The sequence below is a fragment of the Simochromis diagramma genome, unplaced genomic scaffold, assembly GCF_900408965.1.
Source record: "Simochromis diagramma unplaced genomic scaffold, fSimDia1.1 OVJJ01000596.1, whole genome shotgun sequence".
Taxonomy (NCBI): domain Eukaryota; kingdom Metazoa; phylum Chordata; class Actinopteri; order Cichliformes; family Cichlidae; genus Simochromis; species Simochromis diagramma.
The window spans coordinates 9986052-10004189 of record NW_024387245.1 but is presented as its reverse complement, the minus strand read 5'-3'; the positions used below and the strand labels follow the sequence as shown (position 1 = coordinate 10004189).

The following is an 18138-nucleotide window of genomic DNA, read 5'->3' as shown; positions in this document are numbered from 1 at the left end:
CTCAAGCTGTGCCCTCAACATAACATAAAACATCTTCATACAGCTTATGGCCGTGAGCCTACAACCTCACATAAATTAGCCTGAAACATGTTTTCTTTCTTTTGTTATATATAATATATAAAGTATTATTTTCGACAGAGTTTACGACAACATGTATTAACATTTTTGTTATGTGGTTGTTGGCTGCTCTCATTGTCTGTAGTTGTTGCTACTTCACATTTGTGTTTCTCTATAATTAAGATAAATATAGTCTATTATTTTGTAGGTTACATTCATTACAAAAAGAGAAATGTACCGTATCTTATTATATATTTTCTTTCAATTTCTTTTTGTTATATGTAAATTTACCATGGGTGTAATGAAGTGTAGTACTGTGGAAAAAGTCTTGATCCTACCTTACATAAAAGAAAATATGGCATATAAGGGAAATTCTAACAATTCTGTACAAACAAGCTTGAAAGTCTCTATTTGGAATGACCACCTTTATTCTTCCACACAGTCAGAACGCTCTTAGGCTGATTTCTTGTCATTCCTTTAAATAGTCTTAAAGAATAGTTCTCCAGGCTCCTTAAGGGACATTCAAACTATTTACAAACAAATATGAGAAAAAAAACTCTACAAAATGTCAATCTATTAATTCATATTAATAGAAAGCGTATCAGAAAGGGGTTTCCATACAACAAACACAAGGCGAAAACAATGCCAGCAGTCATTACATTGTAATAACCTGTATGAAAGGCTATACTGATCACTTCCTCCTTGATTTAGCAACATGGCTCCTCCTAGTGTTAATTATGATATCCAACTCTCTCTCTCTCTCTCTCTCTTTTTTTTTTTTTACCAGATTTAACAGTCCAAGTAAAAAGTTTAATTGTATTCAAAGAAAATGACACATTTAACTCAGAATTTTCCATCTGGTTTGTTTCACTGCTCTGTGTAGTTTAAGTCTTAATGAGTCATCATTGTCTTTCAAGTCTACAGGTCAGTTTTGCTTTTGTTTGTAACACAAAGAAAGTGGATATGAATGACACAAATAGTAAGCTGCCTGACAGTATAAGGACCTTATAAAGAATATAAATGCATCTTTTAGATTTTCTTGAATAAAATATAATGAATTCTACTAACAGGAACTGAAGGCTTCTCTGTAACAATATGCCTTTCAGTGCATCAGCATTAGCTTTAAAATGAGGGTATCCTTTGATTAGACTATTAAAATCTTCTGTAGAAATCCCTGCAAAGTCTGAAAAGGGCTAATAAAACACTTTGCATTACCTTAAAACAATAAAGAAAAAGATGAAACACTGTAATCTGATGTTCAGTTGTTTTTCTCCCATAAAACATTATCAGAATTGGAGGCCACTAAGTAAGAGGTTTTAAATCTAAACACAGAAATGTTTATGGTTTTTATGGGAAACACTGTAAATAAATAAATAAAACAAATAGACAAAACTTAGCTGCTACACTGATATTTTATAATTTTATGACTTTTCTACATTCTTCCTGACAGTACAACCGGTTTAGTTCAGGAACCTTCTGGAAATATATCAGTGTGTCAATAGAAGAATTCGGATAAATCACAGTAGGAGAAAGCAGATCAGTTCAATTCTATCCATGTAATGATTTTGGATTCTAGAAAATTCTCGCAATTAGTTGATGTGTTTTTAAAATATCCAAATCATAGCCTTATACTTTGGCTGGAATATATTGGGACACTTGCCAAGGATCATATCTTGACAGTGGCAGTCAGCTTCCTTGACCTTTTAATCAAATATTTGTCTTGTTGATTGAATTGAAACCCAACTGAATGCGCCAGTTTATGTTACCTTCTTATGTGTGCAAAAGATTCCAACCAAATTGAAATCAGTGTGATCACATGTATCTGAAGTCTTTGGCTAAGACTTGTACATTCACTGAGGAAACACCCAGACAACCCAGTTCACCTGGTACAAGATTTCCTGTCAGATTCATCACAATCACACAAAGGATTTGGATTTTCATACTCATTGCAGTTAGTCATTACTTCTCACAATTGCATCACTATCTCCTCGTAATGACACGCCTTAAAACCGCAAAATTAAGATTACAAATCTAACACTTGGTGGGCCATTGCAAAAAAAAAAAAATTATTGCAGCAAAAATTTGTAAATGTCTGAAGTGCGAGAAATGCACCCACCCCCCGGCCTTGAGAGTGGCATGTAGCTGCACCAACTGTGTTCTGGACTGCCCTTAACAGACAGCCAATCAGCGTCGGCGCAGTGGACACATACGGTGACGTCGTTTCAACCTGATGTGTGCAAATCAGCGGCGGCCAGCGTGCTGAATGAAACCAATCAGCGTGTTCCAACGAGCAACAGCTCAGCCAATCGCGAGCCTCCACGACGGGAAAGACGTGACGGCTTATATATGGAGAGACCACATTTCGTCCAGCATTATTCTAGACAAGTAAAGATTGGAAGGAGATACAGTTTCCTCTAAGCGACTCTTACCGGTAGAGGAAACGCAAAGGCCGTTAAATCATTGGTTGTACTTCTGTTAAGGTATGTATAAAGCGTTAATATGAATATGATAATGAAGCATAGCTGTATTTTCCATTTTCTGCAAAATGTTTTATTAAGATAAAACCGGTTAAGCTAAATATTGACAAATAAACCAGCTAAAATGTAACTACACTACTGTCGTCTGAATGAACTATACATACTCGGTAACCTAAATATAATAAACAGGATGTAGTTTGGAATGTTCTAGCATGGTGGTTTCTCCCTGCATGTCTGCTAGGCATGGTAGCGTAGTTAGCAAGATACCGGGGAATTGGCAGTGGGGTGGTGGTAATGATGGAATGATTGACTGGTGATCCATCTTATTTTATCGAGAATTCATTTTTCCTGTTATATTTATTTGCCAAGACCAACTTTTAGTCTGCCGTGGGTCTGCAAGCTCAGCAAGTGACATTACGCAGTACCGTTAGTTTCTGGCTACTGGAACTTGGGAGGCTGAACAAACCTAATATCTTACGTTGTATTTCTTTTCTGCAGATCTGCTTGTAGATTTAAGTACAAACAAGCAAAGATGAAGCTGTTGTGGGTTGTGATGCTGGTGGTCGGCACAGTGTTTGCCGCCGACGATGATGATAAGAAGGACAACGTGGGGACTGTGGTCGGGATTGATCTGGGGACCACATACTCATGGTAACAAGTCACGTTAAAATCTTTAAATAGTGACATGATACCACTGTGGAATAAAATGGCATTCAGACTAAATTCAAACTGTTTTCTTGCAGTGTTGGAGTGTTCAAGAATGGACGTGTGGAGATTATTGCCAATGACCAGGGAAACCGAATTACACCCTCCTATGTGGCCTTCACCAGTGAAGGTGAGCGTCTGATCGGTGATGCTGCCAAGAATCAGCTGACCTCTAACCCTGAGAACACCATCTTTGATGCCAAGAGGCTCATTGGTCGCACATGGGGTGACTCGTCTGTGCAGCAGGACATCAAGTACTTCCCCTTCAAGGTGAGCTTGTAAACTGAAAGTAAAACTTGTAGTTGCTTGTTCTTTGGGTCATGTTTGAGTGAAATTGTTGTTAAATTAATATTGATGTGTTTTCCTCTGAAGGTTACTGAGAAGAAGAGCAAGCCCCATATCCAGGTTGACATTGGTGGTGGTCAGATGAAGACCTTTGCTCCCGAGGAGGTCTCTGCTATGGTGCTGACTAAGATGAAGGAGACTGCTGAGGCTTACCTGGGCAAGAAGGTACAAAAAGTCAGAGATTGTAAAACAGTGAAAATGCTAATTTTAATTAAATGGTGTATCATCAAATCTAACTTTATCCTTTTTCCTCAGGTCACACATGCTGTGGTCACTGTCCCCGCCTACTTCAACGATGCCCAGCGCCAGGCCACTAAGGATGCTGGTACCATTGCTGGTCTGAATGTTATGCGAATCATCAATGAGCCGTAAGCATCCAGTCAAAATGAATTTGCAATTTGAAACTCCAAAGAATATCTCTGCACTCCCTTCTAATAAACTCTCATTGTATTCTTTAGAACTGCTGCTGCTATTGCTTATGGCCTGGACAAGAAGGACGGAGAGAAGAACATTCTTGTGTTCGATCTGGGCGGTGGCACCTTTGATGTCTCTCTTCTGACCATTGACAACGGTGTGTTTGAAGTGGTGGCCACCAACGGTGACACTCATCTGGGAGGAGAGGACTTTGACCAGCGTGTCATGGAGCACTTCATCAAGTTGTACAAGAAAAAGACTGGCAAAGATGTGCGCAAAGACAACCGTGCTGTGCAGAAGCTGCGTCGCGAGGTCGAGAAGGCCAAGAGGGCGCTGTCTGCCCAGCACCAAGCCCGCATTGAGATCGAGTCTTTCTTTGAGGGAGAGGACTTCTCTGAGACCCTGACTCGTGCCAAGTTTGAGGAGCTGAACATGGTAAGATATTAATTTGGTTCTGAAAATATTGTGTATCAGACATTATGGGAGAAACTGTTGACCGAGCTTTTTTTAACCTGTGTATTCTTCAAAACCCAGGATCTGTTCCGTTCCACCATGAAGCCTGTACAGAAGGTGCTGGAAGATTCTGACTTGAAGAAGTCTGACATTGATGAGATTGTCCTGGTTGGAGGCTCCACCCGTATCCCCAAAATCCAGCAGCTGGTGAAGGAGTTTTTCAATGGCAAAGAGCCATCTAGAGGCATTAACCCTGATGAGGCTGTGGCATACGGAGCTGCTGTGCAGGCTGGCGTGCTTTCTGGAGAGGAGGACACTGGTGAGTCATCACTTTTAGAGAGATTCTTTGAAACAGGGGTGAGCTTTCAAATGTGATCCTGTTTACTAAACATTTTCCTTCACTTGCAGGTGATGTGGTTCTTCTGGATGTGTGCCCCCTGACCCTTGGTATTGAGACTGTTGGAGGAGTAATGACCAAGCTGATCCCCAGAAACACTGTGGTGCCCACCAAAAAAGCTCAGATCTTTTCTACAGCCTCTGATAACCAGCCTACTGTCACCATCAAAGTCTATGAAGGTAAGAGTTTGGATATTATTCTTTAAAGTTGCCAAATAGTGTTTTTATACAAAGACTCCAATGACAAGAAACCCGTGACAGTGAAATAAATAAGTTCCACAAGTCTAATTGTTGACTTTGTTTCTCTCTTAGGTGAGCGTCCTTTGACCAAAGACAACCATCTCCTGGGTACCTTCGACCTGACTGGCATCCCCCCTGCTCCTCGCGGTGTACCGCAGATTGAAGTCACCTTTGAGATTGATGTCAACGGCATTCTGCGTGTCACTGCTGAGGACAAGGGCACAGGCAACAAGAACAAGATCACAATCACAAATGACCAGAACCGGCTAACGCCCGAGGACATCGAACGCATGGTGAACGACGCAGAACGCTTTGCTGACGAAGATAAGAAGCTGAAGGAGAGGATCGACGCTCGCAATGAGCTGGAGAGCTACGCATACTCCCTGAAGAACCAGATCGGTGACAAGGAGAAGCTTGGTGGCAAGCTGTCAGATGACGATAAGGAGTCCATTGAGAAGGCAGTGGAGGAGAAGATTGAATGGTTGGAATCCCACCAAGATGCTGACCTGGATGAGTTCCAGGCCAAGAAGAAGGAGCTTGAGGAGGTGGTTCAGCCCATTATCACCAAGCTCTACGGTAGTGCAGGTGGTCCACCACCAGAGGGCAGTGAGCAAGATGAGAAGGATGAGTTGTAGGCGGGTCTGAAGTCTTGTCGCTCCTTGGCCCTCTGGCATGTTGGTGTACATATTGGACTGATGGGACTCAAATTGTGAGAGGAGTGGTCGGGAAGGGGCTGACAATAACAAGTGACCATACTGAATTACCTGAAAGACTTTAAAACAAGTTTCAGTGTGTGAGACGTGTTCTCTTCGCTGGAAGGCGGAGATATTTGTCAGCCTGGATATGAGGCTTGTTGCTGCTGTTCTCAGGCAGTCCTGATGGGGTTCCGGAAAGGGGAGGGATGTAGTTGGGTGGGCGGGTGGGTTTTGTGGGTACACTGAATATAGTGTCTGTGGGATGAAGGGCTCTTTATGTTCACAGGCAGTGCAAAAGTTTATTTATTGAATCTGGTCATTGTACTTCTGGAAAGACAATTGAAATAAATGTTTGATACAAACTGTTTTCTGTCCGGTCTTATTTTATAGTTTCAGGTTCCACATTGGTAAAGTCAACCCTCTGAAAACTTGATCTTTCAGTATATGAAATTTCAATTTTGTACATGATAGAGAAGCATTTCAACTTTTTTTTTTTTTTTTTTTTTTTTGTTTCTCTTTCAGCATGTAATGGTAGAAGCTTTAAATGTAATTATAATGTCAAAAATTTTATTCCTACATCTTTAATTTTACAACATTCAATATATATGGTACCCAGAGTATCCATGCCTCCAAATACAAATAACAGGTTTATTGCCTCAGGGGCTGCTGGTCCGTTGGCTTGCTCCTCCTCTGGATTCCCATCATCACACACTGTCCAGGGAAATATACACATGGAGTGGTCAAGACGTTTTGGTGGCAGAGCTCCTTTGAATTTGATTAGGAGCCATCTACATTTGTCTGTAAGCAGAAAATATACAAGCAATCATACTTAATGTGTGTAAAGAGCTAAAATAATATATTTATATAGGGTAAAAAAATATATGAATGGTTTAAAGACAGCCTACCAGTGTTAAATCTGTACATGGAGTTGCTTGCTCAATCTGCTGTCATCCCTCCAAAGATGTAGATATTCTTGCCCAGCACAACAGCTGAGTGGGCAGCTACTCCTGGTGGAATATCTCCTTTGGCTTGCACTTTCTCCCACTTCACGTTCCCTTTAAAGATAATTTAACATATTTTTATATCATCCCAGTGTAATGCAGTGATACTCTGAACAATTATGCTGCATGTGTGTTGACATAGTGAATGAATATAGATCTTTGAATCCACCGCTACAATGATGTGACCACGTGTGGCTGGAGGGTGCCTGCCTTGTGTTTCAGGTTGGGACCAAGTAGAAGAAACTGCAACAGATTTACACGAAAGTGATGGACAGAGAAAAAAATAATTACTGTCATATAAACATATATTTTTCATATCATTTGTTCAAACTGAAACCAGAAAGGCATAATTTACAGCAGCAAAAAAACATAATTTCAGGGGCAATGCAGAGAATACATGCCCCTTGATATTTAAAATGTGTGCTTTTTGTCCCCCTTAATAAAAATATTAAAAGAATCAGGTATCTTATTTTGAAAAATTAAACTTCTTGAAAGACATTTAAAGCTGTGTTTGGATGTTGGCTGTTTTCATTCTCTGTCAAGATGATCCCACACTGCTTGAATAATGTTGAGGTCCAGGCACTGGGGAAGCCAATCAATGACTGGTTGTGTTCCATTGTTTGTGTGCTTTAAATCCAGGTCTGCTTTTACTGCACTGGGGGTATACTGGGATCACTGTCATGCTGAAAATAAAGCCGTTGCCAATTAGATGCTTTCAACAACTGTACCTTTCTGCGTTCAGAATTCCACCAGTTTAAAAAAAAAAAAGCTTCAACACCACTGTCTGAAATGCTCCTCGAAAACATAACATAGTCTCTACTGTGTATTACAGATGGCTGTGGATTCTCTCTGTTGTAGCTCTGTCCTGTCCTTCTCTGTACATATCGATGAGGATTTACGTCAAAGATTTTCATTTTTTCATTAATCACTCCAACAGACCTGTTGCCACTGATTTTCAATCCAGTACCTGTGTTATTTGGTATACCTCAGCCTTTTCTCCCTGCTTCCCTTCTTTAAGAATGGCTTCTTGAGAGCCACCCCTCAACTTAGACCATTTCTGATGAGGCTTCAATAAACAGCAGATGGATCAGTTGAAAAGCTAGATGCATTTCTCAGGTCCTGTGTCAGGTGTTTGCTGGATTTTTTCCTGTTTCTTAAGGTCATGACGTTCAGGCAATGTTCACCTGCGGTAGATTTTTAGGCCTGAAATTTTTTTTTATTTTGGTCCTCCACTTGTTCATTTTCTTCTGATACTTTATAAACAATCTACAAACCATGCAGACATATGCCAAGTTTTCACCTAATAGCTCTTTGGGAATCATCTTGTCGGTGCAAAAATACAAATTTTGTCTTTCAAACTGTGATATATTTGGCATTTATGGTAGTTGTAGTAGGAACTGAAAAAGATTGGAACAAAAAATGTGTTTCTGCAACAGGCTGCCAGCAACAAAAAGCATAAAGATAGAATTATCTTATGGTTGTATGGCATAACAGACAGACAGACAGACAGGCGGATAGATAGATAGATAGATAGATAGATAGATAGATAGATAGATAGATAGATAGATAGATAGATAGATAGATAGATAGATAGATAGATAGATAGGGCAGTATTTACTTTTAAGGGAATAGTATTGTATTTTGTATTGTATTTGTTGAAATGTTTAGAAAAAATGGTTTAAATGTTTAGCGATAATTTATCAAGTGAAAAAAGTTAGTTTTTGTAAAAACATAATAGTTATTTAGGAACATTGTACATGTATGCCTATTGCTATATATTTAAACGATTATCATTTGTTACTGTAACATACATAAGAAAGTCATATTAAAATGAATCAGTTATACTCAAAAAGTGTCCCACCTCAACATGTTCTTGGCAGTCTGAAAACCTATTATCATTTTAAATATCTCCATGTAGCATTATCCCTCTGACTTTCAGATTAATCTTTTGAACTTGAAAGAGAGGTCAAAGGTTAAATGTGGTATGACATTTAAAACCTTTAGAGTCTAAGTTATAAGGCTTTTGGCAATTTTCCACCAATAGACCAATAGGTCATTAAGTTTACAATGAAGACCTGAGTGTATGCAAGGCCGATTTTAATGTGTTGTTAACATGAACTCACACTACACTCCTACGAAGGTTTATCAGATTTCACTCAAAAGTTTTAAGTGGCAGACTGACAAAAATATAACTGCCTTGGCGGAGGTAATTATACATTTATACATACATTCACTTATTTTTACATACTTGTGGCGTTACATTCACACACTCACACTTCGGGCACAAACGGTGACGTCGCCTAAACCTGATATGTGCAAATCAGGTGCAGCCAGCGCGCTAGACGAAACCAATCAGCGCCTTCCACCAAACAGCAGCTCAACCAATAGCGAGCCTCAAAACCGGGAAAGCGTGACGACTTGTTTATGAAGGCTTCTATATATACACGATTTCACAGATGCAATTATGTGAAATAGACAAAATAGACACAGTTTGCTTCACAGTATTGGAACTTTTGGAGGTTATCGCTGCTTATACTGTTTTATTTTGTAAAAAAGACGCTATCAAGACCTCAAATACAAATTCGCGAAGGTAAGACTCGAACTGGCGGCGGTTTCAAACTGGGATTCACGTTGGTGCGTCCAAACGGAGTGAGCTAAACTGACAACAGGGGCAAGTGCGTCACAGATTTATATACGAAGGATAAAACGTCTCTCATCAGCATGATCATTTTTTACATTTTCAACAATACTTTTTTTTTTTTTTATCACGAAGTAGTTGGTGTTTAAGAAAAAGGAAAGAATAATATTTAAAAATGCCAAGTGACTTTGAAATATGTTTTATTTGTTGATTATTTTTTAATTACCACTTAGAATAAAATATTTTTTTGTTTTTAAATTGCCACTAAGAATAAAATGTTGTTGTTTTTTAAGAGGAGCTGGCCAAGAAGGTGGTAGGAATTGCAACCAATGTTACATCACAGTTTTGTCAAAAATATTTTAAGTTGCCAAAACGGATTGGACTTATTATACTCTAGGTACAATAACGTAGTCAAAAATGTTTATAGTATTTATTATCTAAGACTAACTTCAAGTCTGCTATGGTTCTGGAGCTCAGCAAATCACATCAGTACCATTAGCTCAGGAGGCTTAGTCCACTTATTGATTTCAAAGCCACGTTGATTTACGTTGTATTTCTTTTCTGCATTTTCCTTGTAGATTGGAGAGCAAACAAACAAAGATGAAGCTGTTGTGGGTTGTGATGCTGGTGGTCGGCACAGTGTTTGCCGCCGCCGATGATGATAAGAAGGACAACGTGGGGACTGTGGTCGGGATTGATCTGGGGACCACATACTCATGGTAACAAGTCACGTTAAAATCTTTAAATAGTGACATGATACCACTGTGGAATAAAATGGCATTCAGACTAAATTCAAACTGTTTTCTTGCAGTGTTGGAGTGTTCAAGAATGGACGTGTGGAGATTATTGCCAATGACCAGGGAAACCGAATTACCCCTTCCTACGTGGCCTTCACCAGTGAAGGTGAGCGTCTGATCGGTGATGCTGCCAAGAATCAGCTGACCTCTAACCCTGAGAACACCATCTTTGATGCCAAGAGGCTCATTGGTCGCACATGGGGTGACTCGTCTGTGCAGCAGGACATCAAGTACTTCCCCTTCAAGGTGAGCTTGTAAACTGAAAGTAAAACTTGTAGTTGCTTGTTCTTTGGGTCCTGTTTGAGTGGAATTGTTGTTAAATTAATATTGATGTGTTTTCCTCTGAAGGTTACTGAGAAGAAGAGCAAGCCCCATATCCAGGTTGACATTGGTGGTGGTCAGATGAAGACCTTTGCTCCCGAGGAGGTCTCTGCTATGGTGCTGACTAAGATGAAGGAGACTGCTGAGGCTTACCTGGGCAAGAAGGTACAAAAAGTCAGAGATTGTAAAACAGTGAAAATGCTCATTTTAATTAAATGGTGTATCATCAAAGCTAACTTTATCCTTTTTCCTCAGGTCACACATGCTGTGGTCACTGTCCCCGCCTACTTCAACGATGCCCAGCGCCAGGCCACTAAGGATGCTGGTACCATTGCTGGTCTGAATGTTATGCGAATCATCAATGAGCCGTAAGCATCCAGTCAAAATGAATTTGCAATTTGAAACTCCAAAGAATATGTCTGCACTCCCTTCTAATAAACTCTCATTGTATTCTTTAGAACTGCTGCTGCTATTGCTTATGGCCTGGACAAGAAGGACGGAGAGAAGAACATTCTTGTGTTCGATCTGGGCGGTGGCACCTTTGATGTCTCTCTTCTGACCATTGACAACGGTGTGTTTGAAGTGGTGGCCACCAACGGTGACACTCATCTGGGAGGAGAGGACTTTGACCAGCGTGTCATGGAGCACTTCATCAAGCTGTACAAGAAAAAGACTGGCAAAGATGTGCGCAAAGACAACCGTGCTGTGCAGAAGCTGCGTCGCGAGGTCGAGAAGGCCAAGAGGGCGCTGTCTGCCCAGCACCAAGCCCGCATTGAGATCGAGTCTTTCTTTGAGGGAGAGGACTTTTCTGAGACCCTGACTCGTGCCAAGTTTGAGGAGCTGAACATGGTAAGATATTAATTTGGTTCTGAAAATATTGCGTATCAAACATTATGGGAGAAACTGTTGACCGAGCTTTTTTAACCTGTGTGTTCTTCAAAACCCAGGACCTGTTCCGTTCCACCATGAAGCCTGTACAGAAGGTGCTGGAAGATTCTGACTTGAAGAAGTCTGACATTGATGAGATTGTCCTGGTTGGAGGCTCCACCCGTATCCCCAAAATCCAGCAGCTGGTGAAGGAGTTTTTCAATGGCAAAGAGCCATCTAGAGGCATTAACCCTGATGAGGCTGTGGCATACGGAGCTGCTGTGCAGGCTGGCGTGCTTTCTGGAGAGGAGGACACTGGTGAGTCATCACTTTTAGAGAGATTCTTTGAAACAGGGGTGAGCTTTCAAATGTGATCCTGTTTACTAAACATTTTCCTTCACTTGCAGGTGATGTGGTTCTTCTGGATGTGTGCCCCCTGACCCTTGGTATTGAGACTGTTGGAGGAGTAATGACCAAGCTGATCCCCAGAAACACTGTGGTGCCCACCAAAAAAGCTCAGATCTTTTCTACAGCCTCTGATAACCAGCCTACTGTCACCATCAAAGTCTATGAAGGTAAGAGTTTGGATATTATTCTTTAAAGTTGCCAAATAGTGTTTTTATACAAAGACTCCAATGACAAGAAACCCGTGACAGTGAAATAAATAAGTTCCACAAGTCTAATTGTTGACTTTTTTTTTTCTCTTAGGTGAGCGTCCTTTGACCAAAGACAACCATCTCCTGGGTACCTTCGACCTGACTGGCATCCCCCCTGCTCCTCGCGGTGTACCGCAGATTGAAGTCACCTTTGAGATTGATGTCAACGGCATTCTGCGTGTCACTGCTGAGGACAAGGGCACAGGCAACAAGAACAAGATCACAATCACAAATGACCAGAACCGGCTAACGCCCGAGGACATCGAGCGCATGGTGAACGACGCAGAACGCTTTGCTGACGAAGATAAGAAGCTGAAGGAGAGGATCGACGCTCGCAATGAGCTGGAGAGCTACGCATACTCCCTGAAGAACCAGATCGGTGACAAGGAAAAGCTTGGTGGCAAGCTGTCAGATGACGATAAGGAGTCCATTGAGAAGGCAGCGGAGGAGAAGATTGAATGGTTGGAATCCCACCAAGATGCTGACCTGGATGAGTTCCAGGCCAAGAAGAAGGAGCTTGAGGAGGTGGTTCAGCCCATTATCACCAAGCTCTACGGTAGTGCAGGTGGTCCACCACCAGAGGGCAGTGAGCAAGATGAGAAGGATGAGTTGTAGGCAGGTCTGAAGTCTTGTCGCTCCTTGGCCCTCTGGCATGTTGGTGTACATATTGGACTGATGGCACTCAAATTGTGAGAGGAGTGGTCGGGAAGGGGCTGACAATAACAAGTGACCATACTGAAGTTCCTGAAAGACTTTAAAACAAGTATCAGTGTGTGAGACGTGTTCTCTTCGCTGGAAGGCGGAGATATTTGTCAGCCTGGATATGAGGCTTGTTGCTGCTGTTCTCAGGCAGTCCTGATGGGGTTCCGGAAAGGGGAGGGATGTAGTTGGGGGGGAGGGATGTAGTTGGGTGGGCGGGTGGGTTTTGTGGGTACACTGAATATAGTGTCTGTGGGATGAAGGGCTCTTTATGTTCACAGGTGGTGCAAAAGTTTATAGTTTTCATATATAGAGATAATTTTAATTTGAAACTTGTTCAGATGTAAAACTGCAAATTCCAAAACTAATTTCATGTCGATATATTTTATTGCAATATCATTTTTTTTCCTTTCAAGCTTTTTTTTTTTTTTTTTTTTTTTGTTTTTGTTTATTTGAGAACAGTCACAATACAGTCATTATATATGGTACCCAGAGTATTCATGCCTCCAAATACAAATAACAGGTTTATTGCCTCAGGGGCTGCTGGTCCGTTGGCTTCCTCCTCTGGATTCCCATCATCACACACTGTCCAGGGAAATATACACATGGAGTGGTCAAGACGTTTTGGTGGCAGAGCTCCTTTGAATTTTATTAAGAGCCATCTACATTTGTCTGTAAGCAGAAAATATAAAAACAATCATACTTAATGTGTGTAAAGAACTAAAATAATATATTTATATAGGGTAAAAAAAAAAAAAAACCAAACAAACAAAAAAATAAAACTATGAATGGCTTAAAGACAGCGTACCAGTGTTAAATCTGTACATGGAGTTGCTTGCTCCATCTGCTGTCATCCCTCCAAAGATGTAGATATTCTTGCCCAGCACAACAGCTGAGTGGGCAGCTACTCCTGGTGGAATATCTCCTTTGGCTTGCACTTTCTCCCACTTCATGCTTCCTTTAAAGATAATTTAACAGATATTTTTATATCATCCCAGTGCAATGCAGTAATACTCTGAACATGTATGATGCATGTGTGTTGAAATACAAAGTGCTTCCTTTGTGAATCACAGATGTGGACAGTCTTACTTGAATCAAGAGAATACATATCGTTGTGGAATTTGTCTCCAGCCATGCCCCCATGAATGTAGATCTTTGAATCCACCGCTACAATGATGTGACCATGTCTGGCTGGAGGGTGCCTGCCTTGTGTTTCAGGTTGGGACCAAGTAGAAGAAACTGCAACAGATTTACACAGAAGAGATGGACGGAAAAAAAAGAGTATTTTTATATAAGCATATACGCCTTTTCATAGCAATTATCAATAGTGAAACATGAAAGAAACAGGAGAATATGGATTTTCTTTTTGAAAATCTCAATCACAGACAGGAAATGCCTCGAACAGTGACATATCATATTTCCTCAGCACTTGATCTTTTTGTATCTACCAGTGAATGAATAATGAGTGTATACATTCTCTTAATTGTTTGCATCATATATCAATTATGTCTGTTATGTGTGTTTTTTTTTTTCTGTTTTTATAATCAGCATTGGGAAGGTTACTTCTAAAATGTATTCCACTACAGATTACAGAGTACATGCCCCAAAATGTATTTTTGTAACATATTCCATTACGTTACTCAATGAGAGTAACATATTTTTGAATACTTTGGATTACTTAATATATTATCATGGTTTTTACAACTACATTAATGTACTCTTGCTGTGTGATTTATTACTGAAGGCTACTCGCCATACCAATACCAACTACATTTTAGAATCTTAATATAAAATGAGTAACAGTAGGGTGGACATTAGGTAAGGCTGCAGTTTTTGCAGCGATCCCGTATAGAAAACTATTTCATGTGTATATAAAACAGGTCCCCGGCTCCGAACCATAGTAAAGGGAACTCTGGCTAATACGTCGGGTTCTGTGTCGGGCTCGTAGCATGAAAACTAGCTATACTATATTTACATGCTTCCATCTCCAGTTTCTGCTCAGGGACAACTCGTACTTTTCCACTCTACTTTTTCTCCCTCCCTCGCTCACAGACACATAACGGGTATGGCAGTCCATTCTTCCTGCAGCACGGACTACACTGCCCATGAGGCTAAATTCTTTAGGGCGATGCCTGTAACACTGCCTATTGCCTTCATATTAAATAATTTCTTGACCAATTTTAAAAAATATTTCTTCACGTCATTATGCGGGTCGCAAGTAGGGGTTACATAGTCCGCGAGATTGACACACAGGCATTAGAGCCTCTTAATGCGTGTTTTGTTTGGGTTTCCACTGGCGTGGAATTGCCAAAAATAGAGAGGGCATAGCCCAACATATGAAACAGGAAAAGACCACCGTGTAATCCATTTGTTTCAACAAAGTAACTGTATTCTGAATACCACCTTTTTAAAGGGTAACTGTAATGGAATACAATTACTCATATTTTGTATTTTACATACATAACGCTGGTACATGTATTCCGTTACTCCCCAACACCGTTTATAATATACATATAGAGCAGGGGTCCCCAATCCCAGTCCACGAGGGCAAGTGTCCCTGCAGGTTTTAGATGTGTCCTTAGGAGGTCTACAGCCAAAATGCTCCCAAAATAAATAAAGAAACAAAATTTACTAAACTTCAATCACTGAATCAAAAAAGCTGACGCTTAAAATTGTTGCTTGGCTCTAGTGTTAATGAACCTCTACTGCATCAAAATGTCTTAACTGAAAATAACTAAAATACATTTTGACCCCTGGAATTATTTTCAGACGGCTACCGTTCTTAATCCATTCTGGTGAAACTGCGCTCGCATGAATTAGAAATGTAAAATATATGAAATTCAACTATGAAAGTTCAAATTTAATGACATTATCTCTATTTGATCTCGTGACTTTTACTCTGATTTCACATCTGATCTTCCTAGAGTAGCAAATACTTTGTAATGCTGTAAATTAAACGTACATATTTTTGAAGCATATGATAAAAAAAAAAATCCCACTTTATTTTTTCATTGTCTTTTACACTATCAATTATTTTACACATTATTTTAAACTGCTGTCAGTGAAATGAATACAACCTTTGCATTTCATTTATTGGTGCCCTACCCTGTTAAATAATTTAACAGGTTTGATTGTGGAGACATCCACAGATAGATATGTAGCCCAGTGAATTGATATGTTTTCTAATATCCTCTCTTTATAGATTTTTTGTCCTTATTTTTAAAACATTATTATATAAAGCAACCATTGACGATTGAGAAAGCATAAGATTACTATTTATGATGAAAATTCAACTCAGCAATTTACATAGATGTCCAATACAAATAGATCAATCAATATCTTAGATACGGCACCCAATCAGCTATTTCAGTTTTCACATCAAAACCCGTAAGAAATATCAAAATTTCATCTCTGAAGCAGATTTCTTCTGAAATACTGACAGGTGGTGTTATTGTAATGCACTGCGATAAGCAGCAGGTTTATCTGACACAAACCTGTATCAAAGACATGAAGTTTGGAGTCAGACACAGGTGCAGATCCTATTTCCCCACCAGAAAACACAAAAAGCCTGTCTCCAAGGCAGGCTGAGGTGGTGTGGTATGTCCTGGGACTCGCGGGTGTCCCATTTGTTTCTACAGTATTCCAGCGAGGGTTACTGTCTAGACACACACAGAATGGAAAAGATTTGTGGGTATTCAATATATCGTGTAGTCTATTTATATGATCATGTATGGTTACAGACTACAAGTTTTCAAGGTTTTCACAGCCATGGTTTCACAGGTCAACAAGAAATCTGAGTGAAACCTTTCTCATCTGTGAAAATCCATCAGATTACTAGGTTAGGTTAAAATAGGATTTACCTGCCACCTGTACATTTTGGATACAGTTGCGATTTCCAGTCTGCTGCGCACCCCCGAACACCCACAGGCTCTGGGGGCAGCTCTCTGGTACAAAACTGCAGTGTTCATACCTTGCCTCCAAACCCTCCCACTCAGCAATGTCCCAGCCATGATTGTCTGGTCCATACAAAAACAAAAATGCAAAGAAAGTTATATAATATCAGTCTGATGGCTGATGATAACTTTAGCTTCTTGTCATAATTAAAAAAGACGTCCCATTAAAGCCTGTAAAACACAAGCCTGATGACTATATTATAAAATACAGAGTTATACTGAGGTCATAATACTGTAAAAGCTGGCTCTGGAGATATATATATATATATCTCCAGATATATATATATATATATATATATATATCTATATATATATATCTATCTCCAGAGCCAGCTTTTACAGTATATATATATATGTATATGTATATATATTTTACCTAGATTTATGATGTGCGAATCTGAGAAACTGCCACTGGGATTGGCTCCTCCAATAATAAGGAGTCTCCCTTTTCCTCCATCTTCAGATGGAGTGAATATACAGGTGTGACCAACACTAACACCTGGAGCACTTCCCCTGGGTCTCAAAGAATACCTATTAGCAACAGAACAATTTTAACCAGAGGCTACATCCAATGTTATACTCTTTTTAAAATCACAAGTGCACTTAAAGTACTTCAACTCACTAACCATATTCCTTCTTCGGGTTTATGTTGAGGATCAAGGACTGGGAGAAACTCCATGTCTGTCAGAGATACATTAATATAAAGATTGTTTCCTCGTATTTTGTCTCCTCAGTGATGATGCTACAATCAAAGTTATAAGATACGAATAATACACTACGAGCTGGGATTAAAAATAATGACTAACACTGACTGACTGTACTTGAGAGCCTCTGAAAAAGCATACATACCTACATTTTCTTACGAAATGTATCCACAATGTAAGCAATCCAAACAGGTCCCTTTTTATTGTTCTAAACACATAGAGAAGAACTTCTTGTAAGCGACTGAGTTGGAAACACAATCAGCGTCCTCAGTCCGCATTTTGAGCACGAGAAGAGCTTCCTCTCCGCTAACCTGTCCTTCCGGGTGAAAAGAGGAGACTACCGTGGCTTTCCGTAAATATTACGTGAAGTAATTTCCCCTTGGTCCCACTTTGTAGCGCACATACGTGAATTATGTTAATAAAGTTAAATAAAAAACTCGTAATTAGTTAACGTAAATACTTAACTACTAGCCAGAATGGGGCTCTACGTTGAAGTCTGTACGCATTTGTTTTACGTAGGTTACGTTATGTCATGCCTTCGTTCCAAACGTGGTTGCCATGGGATTGCCGAGGCGCATGCTCAGTTTACGAATCTCAATTAGCTACTCCTAAGTGCATATTTTATCATACCTAAAACATTAATGTTAATTCCTGGCATGGTTAACGTAGAAAAAATGATTTTAAATACAAACTGCAAATTGTTTATTTATTTATTTATTT

General features: G+C 39.9%; 3 protein-coding genes across 4 annotated transcripts; 2 read left to right on the top strand and 1 right to left on the bottom strand.

Annotated features, from left to right (window-relative positions):
* The first annotated feature begins 2402 nt into the window (after window positions 1-2402).
* LOC120747379 (endoplasmic reticulum chaperone BiP) lies at window positions 2403-6147 on the top strand. Its single transcript, XM_040053196.1, has 9 exons — window positions 2403-2537; window positions 3033-3185; window positions 3278-3509; window positions 3612-3749; window positions 3840-3952; window positions 4043-4433; window positions 4533-4770; window positions 4860-5027; window positions 5160-6147. The coding sequence occupies exons 2-9, from the start codon at window positions 3067-3069 to the stop codon at window positions 5720-5722; spliced, it is 1962 nt and encodes a 653-aa protein (XP_039909130.1). The 5' UTR covers window positions 2403-2537; window positions 3033-3066; the 3' UTR covers window positions 5723-6147.
* A 3059-nt stretch (window positions 6148-9206) lies between these two features.
* Window positions 9207-12960, top strand: LOC120747378 (endoplasmic reticulum chaperone BiP-like). The gene is made up of 9 exons (XM_040053194.1): window positions 9207-9373; window positions 10000-10140; window positions 10233-10464; window positions 10567-10704; window positions 10795-10907; window positions 10998-11388; window positions 11487-11724; window positions 11814-11981; window positions 12115-12960. Exons 1-9 carry the CDS (start codon window positions 9240-9242, stop codon window positions 12675-12677), a joined length of 2118 nt encoding a protein of 705 aa, XP_039909128.1. The 5' UTR covers window positions 9207-9239; the 3' UTR covers window positions 12678-12960.
* A 242-nt stretch (window positions 12961-13202) lies between these two features.
* rabepk (Rab9 effector protein with kelch motifs) lies at window positions 13203-17921 on the bottom strand. Of its 2 annotated transcripts, none has more exons than XM_040053202.1 (8): window positions 17568-17921; window positions 17341-17395; window positions 17091-17245; window positions 16622-16777; window positions 16256-16420; window positions 13851-14000; window positions 13570-13719; window positions 13203-13433 (listed from the first exon to the last, which is right to left on the bottom strand). In XM_040053202.1, exons 2-8 carry the CDS (start codon window positions 17391-17393, stop codon window positions 13210-13212), a joined length of 1053 nt encoding a protein of 350 aa, XP_039909136.1. In that variant the 5' UTR covers window positions 17394-17395; window positions 17568-17921; the 3' UTR covers window positions 13203-13209. The 2 variants fall into 2 exon arrangements, with proteins under 2 accessions (XP_039909136.1, XP_039909135.1); XM_040053201.1 differs by having other exon boundaries at window positions 17564-17920.
* Window positions 17922-18138: the final 217 nt, after the last annotated feature.

Coding starts and splice junctions, on each gene's coding strand:
- rabepk (XM_040053202.1), bottom strand. CDS start 17,393: ATGGAGTTTCTCCCAGTCCTTGATCCTCAACATAAACCCGAAGAAGGA. Junction 16,421..16,621: donor CCAAAATGTACAGGTGGCAG/GTAAATCCTATT, acceptor GTGTGTGTCTAG/ACAGTAACCCTCGCTGGAAT. Junction 14,001..16,255: donor ACTTCATGTCTTTGATACAG/GTTTGTGTCAGA, acceptor AATCTGTTGCAG/TTTCTTCTACTTGGTCCCAA.
- LOC120747378 (XM_040053194.1), top strand. CDS start 9,240: ATGCAATTATGTGAAATAGACAAAATAGACACAGTTTGCTTCACAGTA. Junction 9,374..9,999: donor TCAAATACAAATTCGCGAAG/GTAAGACTCGAA, acceptor TTTTCCTTGTAG/ATTGGAGAGCAAACAAACAA. Junction 11,982..12,114: donor CACCATCAAAGTCTATGAAG/GTAAGAGTTTGG, acceptor TTTTTCTCTTAG/GTGAGCGTCCTTTGACCAAA.
- LOC120747379 (XM_040053196.1), top strand. CDS start 3,067: ATGAAGCTGTTGTGGGTTGTGATGCTGGTGGTCGGCACAGTGTTTGCC. Junction 3,186..3,277: donor CTGGGGACCACATACTCATG/GTAACAAGTCAC, acceptor GTTTTCTTGCAG/TGTTGGAGTGTTCAAGAATG. Junction 5,028..5,159: donor CACCATCAAAGTCTATGAAG/GTAAGAGTTTGG, acceptor TTTCTCTCTTAG/GTGAGCGTCCTTTGACCAAA.